Source organism: Microtus pennsylvanicus, chromosome 10 (genome assembly GCF_037038515.1).
Source record: "Microtus pennsylvanicus isolate mMicPen1 chromosome 10, mMicPen1.hap1, whole genome shotgun sequence".
NCBI classification, from domain to species: Eukaryota; Metazoa; Chordata; class Mammalia; order Rodentia; family Cricetidae; genus Microtus; species Microtus pennsylvanicus.
The window spans coordinates 84,197,588-84,223,632 of record NC_134588.1 but is presented as its reverse complement, the minus strand read 5'-3'; the positions used below and the strand labels follow the sequence as shown (position 1 = coordinate 84,223,632).

Here is a 26,045-nt window from a genome sequence, read left to right as displayed (position 1 = left end):
ATTTGGGCTTAAGGTTCCAGAAATTAAGACTCTATCAGCATCATGAAGAGGAAGCGTGGCAGCAAGCAGTTATGGTGACTGGAGCTAGAAGCTGAGAGCTCACTGGGACTGGCTTGAGGATTGTGAAACCACAAAGCCTATCTTCTGTGGCATACTTCCTAAAGCCATACTTCCTAAACCTACCCAAACAGCATTACTATCTGGAGGCCAAGTATTCAGACATATGAGCCTATGAGGGACATTCTTATTCAAACCATCACATTTTGTTCTTACTCTACTTGAAAGCATGTTAAGCTAATAGTCTCTAAAACAGCTTAAAAGTTTATGCATCACTTACTAATTGTTAATGTAAAATTTGGTAAAACTGAAATGTTGAGATTGACAGTGAAAATAGAAAATGTATTCTGTTTCGTCTACCCTCCATTGCTGTTGAGAATTGAAAGCCTTTAAAACAGACATACTTCCTGTAGATGGAAATAGAGTCAGTGCTTCACAATAGTCTTCTTTCAGTGTTTGCTTCCCCACCACATGGACTAAGATTGGATGGTATAGAAAAGAACAGCATCTTCTAATATACACTTGGAACTAGATGAGAATCATCTATTCTCATATGATGCAAATTGGCAAGGTGATGCAGAGTGTAGGCATTTGTCCTGTGTAATTGAAAATTGTGAAATTTCTGTCCTGCACTCATTCAGTCTCAAACACAGAGAGGCTTATAACGATTATAAACTGTTTGGCCTATTAGCTCAGGCTTATTATTAACTAACTCTTACAACTTAAATTAACCCATAATTCTTATCTTGTTAGACACGTGGCTTGGTACCTTTCATCAGTGAGGCATTCTCATCTTGCTTCTTCTGTGTCTGGCTGGTGACTAACTCAGCCTTTCCTCTTCCCAGAATTCTTAGTCTGTTTGTCCTGCCTGTTCTTCCTGCCTGGGTAGTGGTCAGTCAGCATTTTCTTAAACTGATATGAGTTTAATAAATCTTTACAGAGTACAAGAACATTTCCCACAGCAGTCATGCAAGTTTTAAGAGCTAAGTTTGGTCATAGAACCCATGGTGGAAGGACAGAAAGTCCCCAAAGTTGTCCTCTGATCTCCATGTGAGGGCCATGGCACCCATGCCCCAGAACTTAGCCTTGTAATATACACACATGTAAACACAAAGATATTAGGCAGACACACACATGCAAATAATAATGATAAATTATAAATTATTTTATTATTAATAATAAATTATTTATTGTTTTATTAATAATAATAAATTTTAAAGTGGTAGTCAAGGGCCAAAATGAGATACATGCAGTAATAGTAAATTATAAAAAGAGAGAATCATAGCTAGAGTAAGAATAAGGTGTCTCATAGGGTAAAGTCATACAAGCCTGTTCTTTCTTGGGAGCCCATATAAAGGTGAAAGAAATTGACACCACAGAATTGTGCTATGATCTCCATGTGCACCTACCCATGCATCATATATGCATATATACATATAGTAATAATAAAGTTTTTGAAAAAGAATTAACAAAATCTAATATAGTCTGATACTTTTTAAAACCTACTCATTTTTAGAAAAGGCCTCTCAAAGTTAGGGACCAGCTGTTCAGTGCTGCAACAAACTCAAAGGAAGCTTGGAATAATTTGTTTGAGCCCTGGTTGTCCTGCAGGTGTGCTCTTGATTCTGTTTCAGCTGCTATTCCCTCTGGGACATTAGGAATAAAGAAATCAGACCATAAAATAATGTCTAGTTGGTCCTTCAAAGTCTTGTGACCACATTGCTGAAAATCCATCTTACTGTAATTTATATCTGTTGGTGGGTCATGAAACTAGAAGGAGGTCCAGAGGGAAGGAAGAGATGGTGGAGTTGGAGAGAGGAGCGGGTAATAGAACGCACATCATATGAAAGCAGAAAGGGAACTGTTTGGAATGAGGAAAGGAACCAGCCAGAGAGGCTGGAGTCATTGAGAAGGGCAATGCAAATGAGGATAAATGTCTAGACACATGTATGAAGAATATCACCGTAAAACACAGTCCTTTGTGATATTAACTTAAAAATCAATTAAAACAAGAGAAAAATGACCTGGCCTCAGTTGAGTGTGTACAAGATAGGTATTTGTCAGACAGGCCAAGCATCACTTATGGTAGTTCTCAGGGAGATCTTGTCAAGAGAAGCATGTTTAAGGGTTTGCGCCATCATCTTTTTAGCTAAACATAAATAAATTTTAAATTGATATAACATTTTAGAATGTACAAACAAGTTGTAATAATAGTAAATTTGGGTTGTATATTTCCCATTTAAAAAACATGGAGGATTTAACTTTGACTCCTTATCTGTGTGTTTATCTTTGTGAGTGCTTGTTTGCTCCTAAGTTCTTCCCTTCTCAGTGCCATGTCAGTTTTGACTTACATCTCTGTCTTTGTTTTAGAAAATCAGCTTTATAAATATATTCTCTAATTCTGAATAGATTCCTTAGAAGTATAAATGAATGAAGTCAGTCCTGGCCTTAGGCTGCTTAAAGCAAGGTGAGGTTTTATGAAATGACTGAAGAGCCCTACTCAACAGGTAGCAGAGGGAAAGCAGGAGGAAATCCAGCAGAAGGGACAAGCTGAGAAGAAAGAATTACAGAATAAAATAGATGAAATGGAAGAAAAAGAACAGGAGCTCCAGGCAAAAATAGAAGCTTTGCAAGCCGATAATGATTTCACCAATGAAAGGCTAACAGCTTTACAAGGTAAGCTAGCTGATACAGAAATTGCTTTTATTTGATTTTTGTTCTCTTTGTCTGTGAAATATCTTTTTCTTGGACTGTTTTTTACAGTACGGTTAGAACATCTGCAGGAGAAAACTCTTAAAGAATGCAGCAGCTTAGGTAGGTGTCACCTTTTTTACAGATGTTCTCACTAAGCTTTTGTTTGTTCACATCCTTGACCTCTCACATCGTTTACTTCTCACATTTGATAGTTTACATGTCAAGAACCAAAGGATACTTTCAGAAAATCTCCTTTTAAAATGTTCATGATTGCCACCAGAGGGCACCATTGTGTAGTCCTGCAGACAGTGAGGGTCCTGCCTCTGAGGTGGTATTAGGATCCTCTTTCTTTTGAGGTTCTTTGGAAGGTCCCCAAGCCTGAATTAGTAAAGAATGGCATTTGAACTCTTCTGAATATAGTGTTCTATACAGAGTCAGTGTGAGTAGGAATAGGAAATGCCATAGTTACATTGAAGCCAGTTTTAAAATTAATACTTTGTTTGATCAGGCAATGATATCCTGTCTTAATCCTAGGGATACAAGTTGATGACTTCTTACCTAAAATAAATGGGAGCACAGAAAAAGGTAGCGTAAAAAACTTTTTTTGTGATATCCTTTTATCATTTAAGCAGGACGGAGAGCTAAATGCCTAATGATTTTTGGTGCTTGGAATAAACATATTTATAACTGTTTACTTATCACCGAGTTTTGTCTTTTAAACTCCAGATTCTCTTTATAGACTAAGACACAAGATGTGATCTGTTCTTAGATGTCCCTTGTTGTGTAGAAGTTGCAATGACTTAGATAAGAAAATGGTTTTCATTGTTGTGGCTTGCTTGATATGGCTCTTCCCTTCCAAAGAGCTCTATTACTGTTCTGGTTCATTGTGTTTAGCTTCCAGGTCTCCATTGCGGTGTGCAAACTTATTTAATGTCCATTGAACATGTGGATTCAAGATAGGGTTCCTCTCTGTATCTTTGGCTTTCTTGAACTCACTTTTTATATCAGGCTGGCCTCAAACTCACAGCAATCCGCCTGCCTTTTGAGTGCTGGGATTAAAGAGTGTGCCACCATGCCAACGGAAATGACTTTACCCCTCTGTTTTATTGATCAGAGAATGAGATTAGGCATCTTTCTAGTCAGAAATTTTTTTTGGTAGTTTCTGGTTCTTTCATTCATGTTTTTCTGGGTAGTAGTACGAGTTCTCCGTTGACAACAGCCTGCAGCCACTGCGTTAGTTTTCCTGTTGTTCTTCCCTTTTCTTCTTTATGCAGTCTTGCTGTGTGTGTGTCCCTTGGCTGTCCTGGAGCTGTCTAAATAAGTCAGGCTGGCAGTGAACTCAGTGCTGTCTGCCATGAGCCACCATGCACAGCACATGGGACAGCACATAGGACATAGCTTTTAGGTCACTAGTTTTTGTAATTCTGAAGTCTTCAGATCCCCAGTCACTGGCCCCTCACCCCTTTCCTCTAAGATTGGCTGAGTACGAACTCCTTAACTGTGGACAGTTGGAGTAGTAAAGGAATGGAGTTATTTTCAGTGCGTACTCGTTTTGCTATCTCGTTTTAATATGAAGAAGTTAGTAGAAGTTAGTAGAAGATGTCAAGGTCAGAAATAGGATTTGTAGCCAGGTGGTGGTGGTGCACGCCTTTAATCCCGGCACTCTGGAGGCAGAGGCAGGATCGCTGTGAGTTTGGTGCCAGCCTGGTCTAAAGAGTGAGTTTCGGGATAGGCTCTAAAACTACAGAGAAACCTGGTCTTAGAAAAAGGCAAGGAAAAAGAAAAGAAAAAAGAAATAGAATTTGTAATGAAACTGTTTTCCACATATCATGGTATATCTTTATCATTCATAGCAAGAGGTCAAAGTTAAGAAGGAGTTTCTTTTGACGTGTTAAATAAAAAAAAAATGGGTGAACTGAAGATTTAGCTTCAAGAGTTTTCCTATTTTATGCCTTGGATTCAATTCCATCATTATAAAAAGGAAAAAAGAGTTTCTTCTAGTAACTGCCAAAGCAGGTCCAGAAAGTCATGTGTATGTGAACTGTACAGTGAAGGTCTAATATTACATATATCATGCATGTTAGAAAAAAATTATCAATTGCTATTTAACTATTCAATGTATTTTGTGAATTGCCTTAAGGTTTTCAGATTTGAGTTTTTGAGTTTGAGAAATTTTAGAAGTGTAGTTTGTGTTCATTTTAACAAGACTCTTAGTTGCTGTTCATTAAAAGGGTTTAGCAAATTTTTGTTGAGTTAATCTTTGTCTTCTAAGTATTCATTTTCCTTAAATGATTTTATGATTTCCATTATTATTTTGCCTGTCTTTTCCTTTCTGCTTATATACTTTTTAATTAAATCCATATTTTCTTGAATATGTGTCAAGTGTTACATTAATGCAAGCTGTGAACTTTCATATTTTCAGTTAAGAATCTTTATATACATAAAAACATCTTTTAACAAAAGTTATCAAATTACTGTGTAAATTTTTTGCCAGAAAATATAGACCAGTAAACTGCTTTCCTATTAGCAAATAACCAGACTCCTTAATTTAATATTAAAATAAAATATTTTGTATTGTTATAGAGAACTCCTTGCTATAGTTATTTTTCCATTGTTAAAACATTTGGGCCTTTGCTGACAATAAGTTAAGCAGCATAAGAATAACTAGTAGGACATTTTGACAGTAAGTTTTATGTTTATCTTATGCCACATTTTATTGTGGAATGGACTTTGTAATAAGATAATTTACATTTTCAAACATTGCAAAGTTTATAGCCATGGTTTTTATGAATTAAGTTAACATCACCCTTGAAATAGTAGAGAAAATACTAAGTACAGGTGCAAAAGAAAATGTCAGCAGTGTCTAGAGATATTGTGGTTTATTCTTCTCCCAATGAACTCTTTTTGAAGTGATTTAACTTTTTTACAAGAAGATTTCATACCAGAAGTTTTTGTTTCTTTTTAAAATAAGGATTATTTAAATATATGTTTGAGTATAGAATAGTGCTGTCTAGAAGTAATAGAACAGTTGTAAACTTTAAAATTTTTCTGCTAACTACAATAAAGTTTAAAAAGAAGCAAGTAAAAAATTTTAATACTAAATTTTATTTAACCAACAATATCAAAAAAGTTATTTAAACATTTAGTCAGTATTTAAAGATTATTAATGAAACATTTCACATTAATTTTCCTTAGTAGTTATTTGAAACCATGTATTTATTTTATGCCTGCCACATATTTCTGTTAGAATGAGCCACATTCGAATGACTCAGTGATATGTACAATTGCTGGCTACAGTAGCATAACTGCAACATGAGTGTATAGAAAACATAATCCACAGAAAGCGCATTTGTGTAAAGAATTTATTCAAATAGAATAGTTTTCTTTTTTATGTTTCCATGTTTTTTCCTTTTCTTTAACTTTAACCAATATCACAGAGACTAGTTTTCCTTCCAGTAAACATCTGATTTCTTTTGGATTGCAGTGATGATAATATGCTCTGTAGTCAACTTAATTTCTAAGGGCCTGAAATCATGTAGTAAACTATTAAGTGTCATGCTTTATGTGGATGGTGACAGGGTTGTCTTATGCATGTGAAAGGTGCTTTTGTAGATATATATCTACACATTGATAGCAGACTTGAGCTAAGCCAATCTACTAAATATTTTCAGGATTGGGTTCAGATACTAAAAATAGAGTATATAGGGCGCTTGGGGAGATGACTCAGTGATTAAGAGCACTTACTGCTCTGCCAGAGGATTCAGGTTTGATTCCTAGAACCCACCTGGCAGGGGATCCAAAATCCTTTTCTGAACTTTTGGGTTCCTGCAAGGAAAACTAGGGTGCTTTTTAGGCTAGTGAGAAACAATGAGTATTGAGGTTACTGTTGTGTTGCTGTTTAGGGACACCGTGGCCGCGAGGCAGCTCTAGAAGAAAGCACTTAGTTGGGAGTTCACAGTTGCAAAGGATGAGTCTGTGTCATCACAGTGGGAAGCGTGGCACAGGCATGGGGCTGGAGAAGTAGCAGAGAGCACACATCTGGTCTGCAAGTTACATGCCAAGAGAGCATGAGACAGGCCTGGCTTGGGCTTTTGAGACCCTAAAACTCACCCCCGTGACACACCTCATCCAACAAGGCCACACCCCCTAATCTTTCCCAAACAGTTCCACTGAGGACCAAACATTCAAATATATGACTCTATGGAGGCCATTCTCATTCATACCACCTAGGGAAATTACTGGTTTTTAATAAGAATCACCAGAAATTGGTTAATATTGGTCTGAATTTTGGTTTCAGATAAGTGTCATAAAGTCCTTTATGTATGTTCAAGTTTAGTTCCAAGTAAGTCTTTAAATTTTTTGATAAGCATATATAAAAGGTTATGACATTCTTGTGCATGTTTGCCCTTTCCTCTTTCCCTCTCCACTGATTCTCCTCCTTTCCCAATGGTTCCTTTTGCTTTCATATCAAATAAATAAGTGGATTAAAGCTAGGTCATACGTAGGTATATTTGTCTTTTTTCCCTCCCATTATCTTTTCTTGTTCTTCCTCATTTTAGGCTACTTCCTCACCCTACATACTCCCTTCCTACTTTCATATCACATATATACATTTCAATCTAGATTTTACATATGAAAGACACTTTTGCTTATCTTGTTTAACATGCTGATCATCAGTTCTATCCATTCTCTTGCAGATGATCTAAGTTCATTCTTTATGACTGCATAAAACTAAAACTCTGTCACATATATGAACTATATTTTCTTTACCTATCTAAACATATTTTCACACTTAACATGATATTGTATAGTTTGAGTTTTGAAAGTGTTATTATGGTTTAGAGTTTATATAAAACAACTTTTTCCTTGATATTTTCTAATCTACTGGGGTTTTCTGTTAGCTTGTTGATGAATTCTATTTGTTTAAATTACTTCTTTAATCCAAGATTTTTGTTGCAGTTAATTTTTAATTGTTTTCCACTTGGGGCTGTACTGTACTTGTTATTCATCTCTCTAAAAAGTTGTATTCATCTTTCTCCCTGTTTTTATCTTTCGTGGACCCTTTGGGTACCGTGTAACTAGTTAAAGGAAAATGACAGGTTTGAAAGGTTAGGCAGGCAGTTAATTAAAAGATGTCAGGAGTCACTGTTACAACTGCGAGCATCTGCCTGTTCTATAAGACAAGACAGTGGAGAAGTGGGTTGGTTGAGGTGGAGAGGAGTAAGAGTTCATAGTGAGGGTGGTGCTCATTCCGGCTTGAGTGCCTTTAGACCTACCTTCCTGGTAGTTACCACATTGGATCGCAGCCTTTTAACACCAGACCTTCTAGAATCTCTTGTGTAGCTTTGAAGACATGGGTATGTAACTGAAGAATGTTATCTAGATTTATCGGTTAGCCTTTGACCTTTGACTTAGTGAAGAAAAGGGCTGGAGTTCTTTAACTACTGTGTTAAATTCTAATTTTCTCTTTTTTAATTCTACTTTTTACAAAATGAATTATTTCTGATGTAAGCAAAATCATTTATGAAGCTCTTATTTTCAACTGTGTAGAACATGATAATTGGGGTGGAGATGAACAATGTAATGTAATGGTATGTATGGTATAGATTAAGGTACTTAAGTGGGAAGTCATTTGTGAAAATGAATGTATAAATATATCTGTCTCATTAATTTCTTAGAAATGTAAAGAAATTATTGTATGGTAACCCCTTTCCAACTTTTTTTTTTTTAAATAAGGCTCATATCATAGTCCCAGGTCTCTTGAAAGTCACCTTATAGCCCATGTGGTCTCGGACTCATGACGGTGCTCCTGCCTCATCCTCCTGGATATTGGAATCTTAGGCATATGTATCCATGCCTGGCTGATTTTATACATTCTTAAAGTTTAATTAAGACCGACAACTTTGAAGTGAGATTGTTAGAACATAAAATTAATCAATAATAAAAACACAAAAATCACTTGAGTATTTACAAACCTGTTATGGAGAAAGGTACATATGAAAAGTGGAAAAAGAAATGTATTTTAAATCAATATTTTTATTATTATTTTTTTTTTGGTTTTTTCGAGACAGGGTTTCTCTGTGGTTTTGGAGCCTGTCCTGGAACTAGCTCTTGTAGACCAGGCTGGTCTCGAACTCACAGAGATCCGCCTGCCTCTGCCTCCCAAGTGCTGGGATTAAAGGCGTGCGCCACCACCGCCCGGCTTCAATATGTTATTATTATTAAATATTATATATGTTTTAAAGCAGTATATTTGTTTTGATTGTTTTTTTCAGCTCTTTGTATAAAAACTGCACCTTTAAAAGCTAGCCATTCAGAGTAAACTCATGATTATATAAATTACAACTTTCAGTTATTTAATTCCAAAGTATGTGTTAAAATATATTTAGCTTTATTGGTCCTTTTCAGTTACCTATGTTAAAATATTTCATTTTTTAAACCTTTGCTGTTGTTTATTTCAAGACAGCAACAAACCATATCCTTAAAGGTCTTTCTTTCTTTGTTAGAACACTTGCTTTCAGAGAGTGGCGGGGACTGCACTCTTATTCACCAGTTCCTAGAGTGCCAGAGTGAGTACAGAGTATTTCCACATTGATTTTAATGGAGACAGGGGCTAAAATTAAGAAGTCAGAGGAAAAGCAAGGAAATGGATGTATTTGCTGGAGTAGAAGTGTGCAAGTAACTGTTTCCAGGCTTCCGCACACCTATTTGTTTCTTTTGAGAAAAGTATTCTTATTGCAGTTCCTTCACATATGGAGTGGAGTATTTCATATTGGTGGTCCCTGCACACAGAGAGCATGAGAGAGAAACACATAAAACCACACAGGAAGAAATTTCAAACTTGCTAACTTAAAGTCACTCACTCATCAGGGAATAAAACAGACTGTCTGGGGTGTAAAGTACCTAAACTATCTTTCTGAAAGTGTTTATCTTTATATGTGTATTTGTTTGCTCTGCCTGTGTGTATTTCTGTGCACCACAAGTGTGCGGTGCTTTCAGAGGCCAGAGGATGGCTTCAGATCCTCTGAAACTAGAATTACAGAGAGTTGTCAGCTACCAACTGGGTGCTGGGAATCAAACCCAGGTCCTCTGCCAGAGCAGCCAGTACTCTTAACTGCTGAACCATCTCTCCTGCTCACACCTAAACTTTCTATGTGGGTACTCAATGAAGAAATATTGGTAATATGGCTTCTTTATTCAAGTTCTAGTTCTATCACAGATTGAATTTTGAGATTCTTAAATACATTTCTCAGATTAAATGAAGCTATTTAAAGCCAAATAGCCTTTTGGAGCTCTGAGCTCCAAAGATGACCTTCAGTATAGAATGAGCTTTTTATTTTAGGGCATGGGTAGCAGTATGTTGTCTCACCCTCTGGTTTGACTGACCACTGTGCCCAAGTCCCATAAGGCTGTCTTTAGGAATATTTAAGGTAGGCTGGCTCTTGGTGATTTAGACCCCTCCTGAGTTCTAAACAAAATGTTGTGAATTCTTTTTATTTGAAATCCCTATAGCACCTTAAATCTCTAATAGAAAGTTATAACGTTCACTTGGTGTTGTTAGTGATAGTAAATTTACCATATAGTCCAGGTCTTGTTGGTGTGCGTGCTCTTTTCAGTTAGGCAATTACTCTCAGGCATTTTTCCTCTCCTTTCCCTCTAAAGTAAATGGCTTCCCAGGTTTTTTTTTTTTTATCCATATCTCATTTTGTAGTTCTCCATGCATATATGTTTGCCCCATTCTTAATTCCAGGACCTCACGAGGTTATAAGGGCCACACCTTGAGTGAGAACCTACAGTTTTAGTGGGTCACAGTTTTAATTCCCAGGAGACATTTAGAAAAATATGTAATTGTGATGGAGGAAGATCATTGGTTAATAAAGAAACTGCCTTTGCCCATTTGATAGGCCAGCCCTTAGGTGGGTGGAGTAGACAGAACAGAATGCTGGGAGGAAGTGAGGCAACCACCATGCCTCTCCTCTCTGGGTCAGACACGATGAAGCTCCAGCCCAAGAGGGACATACGCTAGAATCTTCCTGGTAAGCCACCACCTCATGGTGCTACACAGATTATTAGATATGGGTTAGTCAAGATGTGAGAGTTAGCCAAGAAGAGGCTAGATATAATGGGCCAAACAGTGTTTAAAAGAATACTATTTGTGTGTTGTTATTTCAGAGCATAAGCTAGCCAGGCGGCCGGGAGCCGGTGGCAGGAACGCAGTCCGCAGCTCCTTCTACTTAATTGCATTAAATGCTTTTAGAAGAGTTGCTGGTTCTTTTTCCTCTCAGTTGTAGATCTCTAACAAAATTTAAAGCTATTTAAGGTAGTTTATTTAATAAATATAACATTTTTCCAATTTTCTTAATTTTGTGAACCAAAGACTTTTTTTTTAATCTTCTGACCACTGCATCTCACTTGTGGCAATTGGCACAGTGAGCTTTTAGGATTTGTATTTTGAGCCCAACAAATGAGAGGATGATCAAAAGAATGTTTTATTGAGTTATAATTTTCGGAAGTCCTTATTTAGTTAGTAATAAGTAAAGATTACAGAATTTATTCTAATCATTTTCCTGTTTGAAAAAAAGGAAATGGAAAACCTTTTTCAATGTCTAATTTATATTACACACTTAATTTAAGGTAGTATAAAGACTAACTATACTTTAGTATTTTAAATGAAGAAAATCTGCTTAGAGGGGCTGGAGAGATGGCTCAGGGGTTAAGAACACTGGCTGTTCTTTCAGAAGTCTTGAGTTCAATTTTCAGCAACCACATGGTGGCTCGCAATCTTCTCTAATGAGATCTGGTGCCCTCTCTGGGTGTGCAGGCAGAACACTGGATACATAGTAAATAAATAAATCTTTAAAAGAAAAAATGTCTTCCACTCAAAGGGGTGGGAGAGAAAAAGATATGAATAGCTTTCTGACAGCATCATTAAAGGCGTCATCATTGCTCTCTTACTCTGTCTTTCCACTGTTTTGGACTATGACCCCAAACCAAAAACTAATAAAGGCTTATGTGCTGGAGCAGTTTAATAAGTCTTCAGGTCTGAAGTTCTGGGACATGCATTGTCTGTACAGGTACCTACATACACATATTTAATTAAATATACTTTAATATTGAAAAATCTGCTTAGAGTTTTATTATTATACTTTGTGGGAAAATGAGCCAACAAGCATTAAGAAAACAGAAGTTAGAGAAGTTACAGCAAATCTCAATGAGAATATTAGCTAAGCAAGTGATGTTTGTGCAGACTGTGTTACTGCATGGGAAAATACTGCACCTGTGGTCCACAGAAGGAAAGTCAGACTGGAACCTGATTCTTGAATACAAAGGCAAAAGTCAGGAGACTAAACAAAACAAAGCACAAGAGCGTCTGTGTATCCTAATCTGTGGGGTGTTTTGTGCAAATAGTGAAAGGTTCAACTCTGACTGGCTGAGAAGGGTATTTAGGACATGGTTCTGAATTCTCTGAATTTTTGGTAGCAACGGTTTGCTTTTGATGATTCCAGATGTTATCTTAAATTTTCCAAATTAATTTGACTCCTAAATATATGATTACTGGAACAAGGTTAAGTTACCTCTAGCCTTGTTTGTTGTTAGAAGGGTCATTATTTTTTGGCAAGCTGTCATTGTAGATACTAAGTTTAATGAGTATTACCACATGCAAGGAGACACAGATAAACTTATCAAAAACGTTTTAGAGCAGTTTGGAATTATGTATTGACAGCCATACACAATCGTTTTTGCTGCTTTTAAATGGCTAGGCATCTTAAGTCGATTGGTCTCTCTCCAAGTGTGTATTCATCTACAGCAGGGCTTCAGACTTGTGTTTCCAGTCTTTTGAAAGCAAATGTTAATGCCTTGTCTTTATTGTTTACTGGTCTTATGGAGCATAAATCAGCGTTTTAAAAACTACAAAGCACATGGTTTGCTTCCATTTGATTCTTCATCTGTATTTAATCCATTGGGGAATATTCTAGCTTACCTGCATGAACTCATAAGAGAGTAGCTTGATTTTGTAGGAAATAAATAAGCAGGAACACATTTCAGTGTTTTTCTTGTATGGAAAGCAGACTGTATTTTTGAAAAGTTCTTTTAGAGAATAGCTCTTAATCCTAGAGGGGAAAGGGTGGGCTTTAATTAGGTTTAAGTATAAACCCGTTGCATAATTCCCAATTTGTAAATATTCTGTATAAAATTACTTTACATAAAGTCTAAAAGCAGCAAGTACATCTTTAACAAGTTTCATTAAAACTTGTTAAAAGCCTTTTAGCAAGAAATTATCCTGAGGACTTCAGGGTTTTTTAAGGATTGGGTTCCTTCCATCTTCCCTCAAGTAAAGTTTAGTTACTTCAGCAACTTGAAGTTTTCTTTATAAATGTAATAGATGCATTGAAAACTTTCTGTGTTTTGCTAAAGATGCTTTCTGAACCAACAAATTATCCATCAGTTTCATTTGGGTCTATGAACTCTGTCACTTGGTTAACTTGAATGCTGAGTGAGAAGATGAAGGGTGAAGGACACTGAGACCTAAGACCTTCCCTTGAGCGCAGGGAAGACAGTGTTCCCTGGACAAATGCCTGACTCTTTGGTGTCTCTGGCTGCTATATGCCCTCACAAGGGGAGAGATTTTGCTGCTGGGTGCCAGAAAGCTTTCAGAGGGTCTGCTTTGTAGAGACAAATTGTCTATTTTCATAGACCCGTCTCCTTGATTGCGTTACCAAGTGCCCTGAAGTGAAATTCATGCCTTTATATTCTTAAATCCATATCTGTTTCCGCTATCTCCAAGTGTTTTTATCTTACTGTTTGCAAAAAATTTTTCCTGGCCCCATCATTTTGAAATTATAGTCACTGTTTCTGCATGCTTCTTCCATTCCTTCTTTCAGCTATGACCTCACTCTCATTGAAACTGAAGCCTTATTTAGAGGAATACACCGAATCAGTGTTGCTGGGTAACTCAGTGTTTACTGGGCATCATTCTATGAGGTCAGACTTAGGGTTATTTGAGTACATACTCTACTTGAAACAGATTTTTAAAGTTCAGTTCAAATTTTTTCTCTAAACCTGATCAGCTTATTTATGAAAAAGAACAAGTAATTGTAGTTCTGTGCTCAAAGAGGTTTATATCCACATCATAGGAAAATACTGCTTTTTTTTTTCTTCAGAGTTTGATGTTGCTAATATTTTATCTCTTTGTTCTTAGTTTGTCCAGTCTAGGATACATTGAAGGCTGTTGGCAGCTCTTTTAACACTTGAACTGCTGGAAGAGAACAAGTGTAAATTCATTCCAAGGCTATCTTTGCAGAAACAATCCTTCTGTTCTTGAAATTGGTCTGTTTTCACCATTTTGTCATTCTGTCGTTGAGTTCTGAATCCTTTTCTCTTTTGCTTGTTCCTTTTTCCTCTGTTTTAAAACAGCTTCCATAGTAGCAGTGCTTTAACTCATTGTTCTCCTGAGATGAATACCAGTGTGGATACCTGGGTTATTAAAATGCAAACATGGATCCTCTCATATGAAGTTCTGAAGCTGTGTTTCTGTTAGTGAGTTGCCTGCTATTCTCTGAGGAAGATTAGTTGCTAGCTTGATGTTGAATACTAATTAAAATTTCTCAATTTGATTATTTCTTGATGTTAATTCTATTAAGTTTATTTTTGGTATTTGCTTTTTAAAAAAACAACCCTTCAGGTGACTTTGGCTCTTTTCCATTTATAGTGTTACGAGAGGAATCTTGATGTGATTTTTCACTGACAATAGGATTCCTGGTGTACTAACCTCCTTTAGCTTTACCTCATTTACAAAGTGAGCTGGTACTGCCTACCTCATGAGAGTATTCTGAATCTTAGTAGAGATTGTCTTTCCTGCTGCTCTCTGATCTTGACACAGAAGTGCTTGTGAACTAGGAGGGAGAAGACACACACGTTTGGAACTGTGGAGAGAGATCAGCGGAAGCTTTTCCTATAGTCACCTGTTTCTTCAGTCTCTGCCCCAGGCCATGTAGCATGGTGAGCCAGCTGAGCTAGCTTTGGTTTTCATGTTACTGTAATATTTTCTCAGAATCTAGAATTTTTTTTTTTTTTGGTGTTTTTTGAGACAGGGTTTCTCTGTAGTTTTGGAGCCTGTCCTGGAACTAGCTCTTTTAGACCAGGCTGGCCTCAGACTCACAGAGATCTGCCTACCTTTGCCTACCGAGTGCTGGGATTAAAGGTGTGCGCCACCACTGCCCGGCTAGAGTTTCACTTTTTAATTACCAGTATGCATATCATTTACAGAATTTTGATTGCGGTTTGTTTGCATACCAGAGGCCCCTTTAGTTTTCCTTTGCTACACTACTTTGTTCTTTATTTTTATTTTGTACCACACAGTAATGTGGTATATAATTTGTTCCTGTGAACCAAAAAAAGTTTAGCTCTTGTGGTGATATTTTGTTTTTGATCCAACAAATAAAACTTGCCTGAAAATCAGAGTGCAGAGCTAGCCATACTAGTTAGCCATGGAGGCCAGGCAGTGGTGGCACACACCTGCACTTGGAGACAGAGGCAGGGGGATCTCTGTTAGCTCAAGGCCACCCTGGGCTACACAAAATTGACCCAGTCTAAAAGGGAAACAGAACTCACACGAAGGTAGGTGATCCCAGCACTTGGGATCAGACACCTTTAACCCCAGCACTAGAGAGATGGAGACAGGAGTGATATGGCTGGGTAGAAAGAGAACTAAAAGGAGGAAGGAGACAGGAGCTCAGTGCAGTCTGAGGACACAGTCTGAGGACAAGATCGCCCCTTTGGTCTGAGCATTCATAGAGGTAAAGCTCTAGTGGCTGACCAGTTTGCTTCTCTGATCCTTCAGCTTTCACCCCCTAGTAGCTGACTCTGGGTTTTTATTACTTAAGACCAATTAGAATTCATGCTACAAATTTTCATCTGTTAAGTTTTGACAGATTCAGTGGCTTTGATAATTTTGTTATCCTATACTTTCTGGCTAAACCAAATGCTTAGTTGATGGTTCCCTATGTAGTTAAAATTATGTTGTCTGTTCTGCTTCCTAGAATAAACTCCTTATAGAAGTGCCCAAGGAGATAGATCAGATTAAAATTCAGGAATGTTCGTAGGAGCAGTGTTTATAACAGTTCAAAACTGGAAACAACTCAAGAGACTTTCAATATAAGTGAATAAACGCACTATAGTCTTTTGAATGAAAGAGGGCTAACTTGTAAGAATATGCAGTATAGTATTTGATTTATAGGAAGTTTAAAGCCATTAAAGTTATATATATATATATATGTGTGTGTATATACATATGTGTGTGTGTGTGTGTGTGTGTATATATATATATATATATATATATATATATTTGGGTAGCTGACTGGAGAGCTGTGAATGAGTACACAGGGAGATAGATAGCTCGGTTGGTTATATGCTAGTTGCACAAGCATAAAGACCGGAAGGACTTCTAGCAGCAGAGTAAAAAGCTGGGCATGGTGACATATCCCTGTAATCCCAGAAATGGAGAGGCAAAGACAGGAAGAGTCTTGGGATATGTTGGCCAGCTCGTCTAGCCTAACAGTGGGCGCCAGCTTCAGTGAGAAATAATCTCTCAAAAACAATGTGGAGAGCAACTGAGGAAGGCACCCAGTGTGAATCTGTGGCTTCATCTGTGCATGCATACCCACACTGAACACATACACATGCATACACCAAGAAAGGAAAGAGAGAACTGTGGCAGAGTAAGTATAAAGTCAGGTGGTCCTTACCTTTGTGGGGAGAGAAGGAAAGGAGAATGTGGAGGGCTTTGGAGCATACAAAGTCACTTTATAAACATCTATATCTTTTAAATAATCTTCTATTGTGTGTGTTTTTCACAAAAACAACATATGGCTAAGTGTGAAAACATCCAGATGTGGCACACGCCTCTAATCGTGACACTGAGGGGCTGAGATAGGGCTGCTGGAACTAGGGCAGCCCTCCATAGTGAGACCCCACCTTAAAGAGAAGAGGAGGAGTATGCCCCTCTCTCAGACAGACCAACCATGGATTCTATTTTAAAAAAAAGAAAGCCCTTTCTTCCCTCTCTTTCAGTTGTGGCAAGTTAGATCGCTGCTGTAAGATCTGACGTTATATTTCATGGAAGTTCTTTATGTGGATGTCTTATGAGGGGTGGGGAGATTGAGAGAGTCAACAGCAGAGATCTGCTTTTTATCTCTTTGGATTATATGTATTGCAGTAGACGTTTGTATGGTTGGAGGTTTTATGTTTATTTTGTATTTTACTTTCTCAAAATGATAAGGGAAAGTTTTGAGTAATAAATTATAATGTTTGTTGTTTTTAATTCTATTTATTTGTTTTTTGGGACAGGGTTCCTCTTTGTAGCCCTGGCTGTCTTGGAATTCCCTCTGTAGACCAAGCTGGCCTTGAACTTTTAGAGATCTGCCTGCCTCTGCCACTGCCACCTGGCTGTGTTTTTGATCTTTAAAACATTCAGTATAGTTAAGAAAAGTCAGGAGAGCTATATTCCTATAATTAGACAGCTATGAATACTGTCATATTTGTGTTCACATCTCCCTATTCTGATTAAACCAAATTCCTTGATTTCACATCTTTGTTATCCTTGTGCATAGTAATATTTGAAGGAATCATCATATTCCCACCAGTAGTTTATAGTGTTAAGGAAGGTAATGATAAAAGGCAATTGTAGCATCCTGTCGAAGAGATTTAAATAAAGAACATTATAAGGAGAGGAAGGACACTAATGTCATTTAGGAGAAAGGAAGAAAATAGACATTCAGCTTTATCCATGGTGAGATTAAGTCCCCATGGGATTCTAGGTGAAGGTATCTAGAAAGTACTTAGAGAATAGAGTTCCAGAAACTAAGAGAATTGTAGCATACATAATAAAGACCAAGGGGTTCCAGCTGAAGATCAGAGAAGCAAAGCAACCAAGCCTTTAGAGAGCTCTTACCACTATGAAATTTTCACACTGAAAGAGAACGAGTTCCTGAACCTTATAGTCCTCTCTATTAAAGGCCTGCACCAGCACTACCTGACCTCTTTGGCTAACTAGTGTGGCTGCTGGAATTAAAGGTGTGTTCCACCACTGCCTGGCCTTTATGACTGACTAGTGTGGCTAGCTTTGCACTCTGATCTTCAGGTAAGCGCTCTCTCTCTCTCTCTCTCTCTCTCTCTCTCTCTCTCTCTCTCTCTCTCTCTCTCTCTCTGTTTTGGTTTTTCAAGACAGGGTTTCTCTGTAGTTTTGGAGCCTGTCCTAAAACTAACTCTTGTAGACTAGGCTGGCCTTGAACAGAAATCTGCCTGCCTCTGCCTCCCAAATGCTGGGATTAAAGGTGTGTGCAACCACTGCCTGACAAGCTTTATTTATTAAAACACAAATAAAATATCACTATAGAGAACATGGGACTGGCCACCAGCATTTAAAAATAGTTCAATAGCGGATAATAAAGGCTATGAAAAAATGAGTTTTATTAACATAAACAAAAATCCAAATATATATATTTAAATTACAGCCAATTGGAGAAAAGGACAATGAAAGGCTAAGAAAGGAGGGGGCAGTCATATGAAAGAGAATGGGTAGTGTCCAGAAGTAAAAGTAGCTTTTAAAAGGCAGTTATACACATTTGATTAAATACAGCAAGTGAATCCACTTATAACAAAAGATGTAAAAGATGATGGAAGAAAAGACTGCAATAAGTCATAGATGCCAACGTAATTTTGGAATATTTCGTTTCCTACTCTGCAGCTCAGACCCCAGCAGCACCAGTGGCTCAGGATGGAGAGGAGCCCATGCAGTGCTTTAAGCAAGGGTATGGGTTACCTAAAGAACAGTCTGTGTTTTGTTTCCTTTAGTGGTCCATACAAGTTACGATAATCACAGATCTCCTGGACTGTCCATGTTCTGTACATGCTTCTAGACCTTTGCCAGGTTTGAGTTTAAGAAACAGGGAAAATACATAAAGCAGAAGAAAGGTTGTTTTTTTTTTTTAATGTAATTATTTTTTCAGAAAGTTAGATATTTCCTAAGTAAAACAGTGTAAACGAAGACTGCACTTTCATTCCCTGGCTGCCCAGACCCAAATAATGCCACAAAACTATATTAATTACAGCACTGCTTTTGGCCAACAGTGCCTCTCATATATTCCTAGCTAGCTCTTATATCTTAAATTAACCCATTTCTATTATTTTATATTTTACCATGAGGCTTGTGGTTTACCAGTAAGGTTCTGGTGTCTGTCTCCTTTGGCACCTACATGGCGTATGCTTGACTCTGCCTTCTTTCCTCCTCTGTCTCTGCTTGGATTTCCCACCTTGTTATATTCTGCCCTGCCATAGGTCAAAGGTGCTTCTTTATTAACCAGTAGTAATAAAACATATTCCTGCAGAGGGGAATCTCACATAATCTCCCCCTTTTTGTCTAAATAAAAAGGAAGATCTTAACTTTAATATAGTAAAATTACATATAACCAAACAATTATTAAACAAGAATTATAGTTAGAATATTTAGTCTATTTGTATTAGGCAAAAAATAAAATATTATATCTATCTTTGTGAGTCTAAAGTTTCATATCTAATTTATTTTTTATTATAACTAATGAAAACTATATCTATCTTCAACTCCATCAAAGACTCCAGAAGGATATAATAATACTTAATTAAACAAGAAGTGCATTGAAAGCAACTTCCAAAACTCTAGAATTGACAGAGACATATGGCTGTCTGGACAGTCACCCAAAGTTCTTCAGTATTGTTGGAGCATCCATCTTCAGCCTACAGGCCCATAGTATCCAGCAGACTTTTCCACAAAGGAGAAAATTTCAAAGACTGTTTCACCTATATTGGCAGTTTGTCAGTCACTTTCTTCTGTATCCTGCAGAATATTTGACCGACTCTTATATGAAGCAGGAACTCTAAAGGACCATCCTGCCTTTTGGAAAGTTCAGCAGTCACTTTTCTGTGGGTCCTGCATGTCCAGTTGATATAGCATAACATCAGGCAGTCTACGCAAGAGCAGTTTCTTGCCCAAATGACTAGCCTTGTCACATTAAAGGCAAATTCCATAACACTTTTCTTCAATGCCCATCAACCTCTCTGAAGTACTTGGTGCTGTCAGAAGCAGACATGTCTCACTGTCAAGAAAAGTCTAAGTTCTTAAAACATTTTAGATGTCATATACTATAGGTCTTTGAAGTGTTGAAGATTATATAACTGAAATGTATCTCTGTATTATCTAGAAAACCTAACTAACATGATTAAAAGTTTATTATAGATAACTATTTACTAACCTGTATTTCTTAGTTATACATTGCATTTTTAAACAAGCTACATAAACAAAATACCTTAAACAAGAGTAGAAATAGATATAGAATAACAAATATGACCTTAAATTTGTATCAGTAGACTAAAATCCATACCAATACTTTATATCATATTCTCCCCATTTTTTTAGAAAGAAATTGATTTTGACCATTAACCACTTATGATCAACCCCCATTTAAATGAAAACACATTTATAAACAATATTTTGGAATTTGGGTATAGTTTTCTAGACTACTACCTGCTGAGAGATGGGCACTGTTAATCAGGTTTTTCATGGAGTATCTTGTGTGGTTGTCTCAGCCAGCAGTTCTGAAGCTGTCATGGATATTGGATCATCAAGGCCATTGCTTCAGGGGGTCTTGTTTGATCAAACCATATTAGCTGGTAAGGAACCCACAGCTTTCTATCCTTTCTGGAAACAAAAAACAGAACCTCTTTTTCAAAGTAACATGTCCTTAGGCTTAAATTTTGAAATCCAGATACCTTTAAAATATGTATGTATTTTTAGCTCATTCACAGTCAAAAAAATTGAAAGAAAATACAATAATATACATAATCCAGACTCTGTGTATTTTCTATCTTTATGTGGCTTTTTAAACTATTAGTTCTATTTTTATTTTTTAATTTTTGGTTTTTTGATACAGGATTTCTCTGTGTATTTTTGGCTGTCCTGGATCTCACTTTGTAGACCAGGCTGGTTTTGAACTCACAGAGATCCACCTGCCTTTGCCTTCCAAGTATGGGATTAAAGGCATGTGCCACCATGCCCAGCTACTCTTTTTTTTAAGGCTTTTCTCTTCCAAGCCTACATATATTTTTTGAACACACAGTGACCCGTTTAGAGGTTTATTTCTGTCTGAATCTATCTTTATTGCTTATCTGTAATCCTTTTCTAGTCACTGTTATAAGTGTTAAGCAGGCATGACTAGAACCAGAGCGGCTGCTTTGACTGTTGGTTCTACCCTGCTCGGCTTTCCAACATGACAGAGATCCATTTACTGCCAGCTCTGGGAGCCATGTTTACCACCTCAACTCTCGAAAGCAGTTGGCTCACGTTGCCACCAAGTAACTTGCATCACACTGCCCACAAACCCCATTCAAATGCTCTATAACAGTACCGAAAGAGCCAGAACCATTTCTACCACCTGCATGGACCAGGAAGCTGTCTCTTAAAGGAGCCGTGCAGTTTTTGCTGCTAAAGTTGAGTCAGGAAGCCTTCTCTTAAAGGAGTGCCGCTTCTGCTTGCCACCAGCAAACAGAACCTATCTAAAAATATGTGGCTGCCAAGAAATGCCAACTGACTTCCATTTTTGTGGGTCTTGAAGCCCCCCCCCCCATTTTTTTTAGCTCTCTGAGGTTTTATGTGGATGTACATTGCCTAACATTGGACACCATTATGTAAACAGAGACTGCACTTTCTTTTCTGGCTGCCCAGACCCAAATAATCACACAAAACTATATTAATTACAGTACGTCTTGGCCAACGGCTCAGGCAAATTCCTACCTAGCTCTTATACCTTAAATTAACCCATTTCTATTATTTTATATTTTACCATGAAACTTATGATTACCGGTAAGGTTCTGACATTTTTCTCCTTTTGCAGCTCTGTGGCGTCTACCTGATTCCACCTTCTTTCCTTCTCTAGCTCTGCTTGGATTTTCTCCCCTGCCATAGGTCAAATTAGCTTCTTAATTAACCAGTGATAATAAAACATATTCACAGTATATAGAGGGGAATCTCACATCAAAACAAGAGAAAAATGATATTGTCACTTAAAAGGGAGAGTGCAAGTACAATTTTTAAAGAGTATGATAATTCAGTAGAGGAGTATGATAATTCAGTAGAGGAGTATGATAATTCAGTGGAGGAGTATGATAATTCAGTGGAGGAGTATGATAATTCAGTAGAGAAGTATGATAATTCAGTAGAGGAGTATGATAATTCAGTAGAGGAGTATGATAATTCAGTAGAGCAGTATGATAATTCAGTAGAGAAGTATGATAATTCAGTAGAGGAGTATGATAATTCAGTAGAGGAGTATGATAATTCAGTAGAGGAGTATGATAATTCAGTAGAGGAGTATGATAATTCAGTAGAGGAGTATGATAATTCAGTAGAGGAGTATGATAATTCAGTAGAGGAGTATGATAATTCAGTAGAGGAGTATGATAATTCAGTAGAGGAGTATGATAATTCAGTAGAGGAGTATGATAATTCAGTAGAGCAGTATGATAATTCAGTAGAGCAGTATGATAATTCAGTAGAGGAGTATGATAATTCAGTAGAGGAGTATGATAATTCAGTAGAGGAGTATGATAATTCAGTAGAGCAGTATGATAATTCAGTAGAGGAGTATGATAATTCAGTAGAGGAGTATGATAATTCAGTAGAGGAGTATGATAATTCAGTAGAGCAGTATGATAATTCAGTAGAAGAGTATGATAATTCAGTAGAGGAGTATGATAATTCAGTAGAGCAGTATGATAATTCAGTAGAGCAGTATGATAATTCAGTAGAGGAGTATGATAATTCAGTAGAGGAGTATGATAATTCAGTAGAGGAGTATGATAATTCAGTAGAAGAATTTTTAAATCAGTATAGAGTCAAAATCCATAGAAGGATTTAAAAAAGTAAATATTCTAGAAAATAAAAATGATGGAAGTTTTTAAGTAAAATTTGAGTTTTCTGAGTAAAAATTTTAAATTAAGGAATTATCCTGAAGATGTTTCATGTGAATAATAAGTTCAGGTATGAGAAGCAAGGAAAATGGGCTGCAGGGAAGGGGACAGAGAGAGGAGAGAGAGAGAAAATATGAATATACCTAGCAGTAAAACAGAATAAGATAATTTCCCCACTGGAAGGCATTAAAACTCTATGTTGTAAACTAAGAAGATGCACTGAGTGTTCGTCATACTGTCTTAAAAGATCTCATGCTAATCTAGAGCCCAAGGCACAACTATTGTTCATTTATACGAAACATCCAGGGTAAATAGATCAAGTGATAGAAAACAGATCAAAACCTGTCAGGACCTGGAGAGGTAGGCTAGGGAATAAATGCTTAATGTTTATATGGCTTCTTTTTTGGGTGATGAAAATGTTTTAGATATGTTCCTTTAAAATGGATAGTCTATGTGAATTTTAGTTGAGAGAGAGAGACAGATATAGAGCAAAAGAATAATGAGGTTGGTCATAAGGCCCAGTGGTACAGTGCCCTGGGCTAGAGTAGGGTAGGGAATTTAAGAATTCCAAGGATAAAGAGAAGATTCATAGTTAACAAAAAAAATATAATATGGCAGTAAATAAACCCTGAATTTTTTTGTTTTTCCCTCTCTCTTACTTTCCAAACTCTGTATTCCTTTATTTATTTAAAAATGTATTTATTTTTATCTTGTATGTATGATTATCTTGCCTGCATGTATGTGTTTGTACTATGTCATGCCTGGTGCCCATGGAGGCCAGAAGAAAGTGTCAGACCCCCTGGAACTGGGGTAACATATGGGCATGCCACCATGTTGATGGGAATGGAACTGGCTTCTCTGCAAGAATAGTTGTTCTTAACCACTGAGCAATCTCTGGATGCTTAATGGCTTAATCTGTTAAACATTTATTTCTCGCTTATGCTGCTTATTTATTGCGATGAGAACACTGTGCCACATCGTTACTCAGGGTTTATGAACTAGCTCTTGTAGACCAGGCTGGTCTCGAACTCACAGAGATCCGCCTGCCTCTGCCTCCTGAGTGCTGGGATTAAAGGCGTGCGCCACCACTGCCCGGCTGAAAGTTGATAGTCTTTACCATGATGTTGCCGTCTCAAATGATTTTAGAATTCCTGAAGTGTGGGGAGGTTGTAAGTGAGAAGTAGAAGACTTCCATCCTCTCGTAAATGCTTTAACCCTGGCCAGCCTAGGTCATAGACTCTTCTTAGTGTTACAGAATTGGGGTATGTCACCCCCAGGTACTGAGAAAGGACAGGCAGATCCAGTATTGTAAGCACTGGAAATCCTTACCACCCACTAGGGTCAGCACTCAGATAGTCATTGGACCCACCCACATGGAAGCTAGAAAACAGAAAAGCAGTGTGCTTTTCAAGCTCAGAAGGGAAACTATTTTGTGGGACCTAGTTAAGTTGTCAGATAACCATCAGAGTATTAGTAGGAAACTATCATTTCAGAGGAAAAGGCTGGCAGGTCATTTTCCTCCTGTCCATTCTTTTTCATGAAATTATCAGAAGTTATGTTATAATAATAGAAAGAGAATAGATCAGAAAGAGTTAGAATCCAGGGTCAGGGGCACAGTGTAGAATACAGTTGAGACTAAGGCAGTAAAATTAAAAGGCTGAGAAAAGCCAGGAGTGGTGAGGTGCAGTAAGCACAAGCACTTGGGAGGTGGAAGCAGGTGGATCTGAAATTGTAGGCCAGCCTGGGTTACATAATGAGACTCTATCTTTAAAACAATAAAGAAAAAATGGTTAAAGGGAAGGATGGAGGTATGTGTGATAATATCGGGAACTTTGTTTCTGTAAGAACATATATTAGTTTTTAAAAGTGTTTAAGCACCTAATATAATTAATGTTGTTTAAGGAAAGAGATATAGCATATATATAACTCACATGTAAATAGTCAATAAAATACTAAGAGCTTGGTAACTTGGTACTACTGAAGATAATGGTAAAATATAAAATTGTCATGTATAAGTTTTTTTGGTGTGGCATTTTTTTAATTTTTATTTTTTTTAAAAACTTAGCTTTTCTCATTTTACATGCCAAATGCATTTCATACTCCCTCCCCTCCTCCTGCTCCCTTTACTTTCCCCCCTCCCACCCCCTATTCCACCCCCCATTTACTCCTCAGAAAGGGTAAGGCTTCCCTTAGACAGTCAACGAAGTCTAGCACATTGCTTTGAGACAGGACCAAGGCCCTCCCCACTATATCTAGACTGAGCAAGGTATCCCTCCAGAGAGAATGCAAGCAGTAGGGATAAATCCTGGTCTCACTGCCAGTGGCCCCACAGTCTGCCCCAGCCATACAATTGTCATCCACATTCAGTGTGCCTTGTTTGGTTCCATGCTGGTTCCCTGCTGTCAGGCCAGAGCCAATGAGTTCCCATTAGCTCAGGTCAGCTGTTTCAGAGGGTGTCACCATCATGGTCTTGATCTCTTTGCTCATATTCTCGTTCCTCCCTCTTTTCGACTATACTTTGGGAGCTCAGCCCAATGTTCCACTGTAGTTCTCTGCATCTGCTTCTATCAGTTGCTGGATGTATTTAAGATGGTCATCAGTCTGACTACAGGGCAAGGCCCATTCAGGCACCCTCTCCATAATTGTTTAGGGTCTTAGCTAGGGTCATCCTTGTGAATTCCTGGGAATTTCTCTAGTGTTAGGTGAAACTGAGTCACAGCACCAATGAAATTACCTGGTGAGAGTGAGAAGGAAGCACAAAGCATGCAATAAACCCGCTTAGAAGTTTATTCAAGGAGACATACACAGACCTGGTGAAGTCAGTATGCAGAAAGAGAGGGCTGAAGATGGTGCATCCAGCTTTTAAAGGCCACCTAGTGCATGTGTACAGGGGAATGATATAGCTGTGTCATATGCATATGGTGGAGCTCACGCATGTGCGCAAGGGCTTACATAGCTGCGTCATACGTAGGTGATACAACTATGCCGTAAGTAGGTCACACAGGGTCTTCTATGGTCCCCGGGCAGCTATGTATTTTGCCCGAGCGCTTGTTCTCACATGTGTGGCCCTGGAACCCAGAAGTGCCAGCCATGCTGTGTGGCTAGAATCATAGCACTAGGTTTCTTGCTAGCCCCATAATGGCTCCCTCAATCAAGATATCTCTTTCCTTGTTCTCCACCTCTGTCCTTCCCTGCTTCTCGACCAATCAGTTCCCTCTAGTTCTTCTCCCCCATCTCCTCCCCTCTTCCTCCCCTTCCACCTTCTATTTTCCCCCCACCCCCATGCTCCAAATTTT

General features: G+C 37.7%; 1 protein-coding gene across 17 annotated transcripts in view; it reads left to right on the top strand.

The window, feature by feature from the left end:
- The window catches only part of Slmap (sarcolemma associated protein), a 132,180-nt gene that overhangs the window by 78,137 nt on the left and 27,998 nt on the right, over positions 1 to 26,045 (top strand). For 4 of the 17 annotated variants that reach the window (XM_075988834.1, XM_075988836.1, XM_075988825.1 and 1 more), the window contains exons 10-13: positions 2,565 to 2,733; positions 2,821 to 2,871; positions 3,286 to 3,336; positions 9,258 to 9,320. In XM_075988834.1, the coding sequence (XP_075844949.1) occupies positions 2,565 to 2,733; positions 2,821 to 2,871; positions 3,286 to 3,336; positions 9,258 to 9,320 (334 nt within the window). The remainder of the gene's footprint in view (positions 1 to 2,564; positions 2,734 to 2,820; positions 2,872 to 3,285; positions 3,337 to 9,257; positions 9,321 to 26,045) is intronic. The other 13 variants (XM_075988839.1, XM_075988827.1, XM_075988828.1 and 10 more) reach the window with 5 other exon arrangements.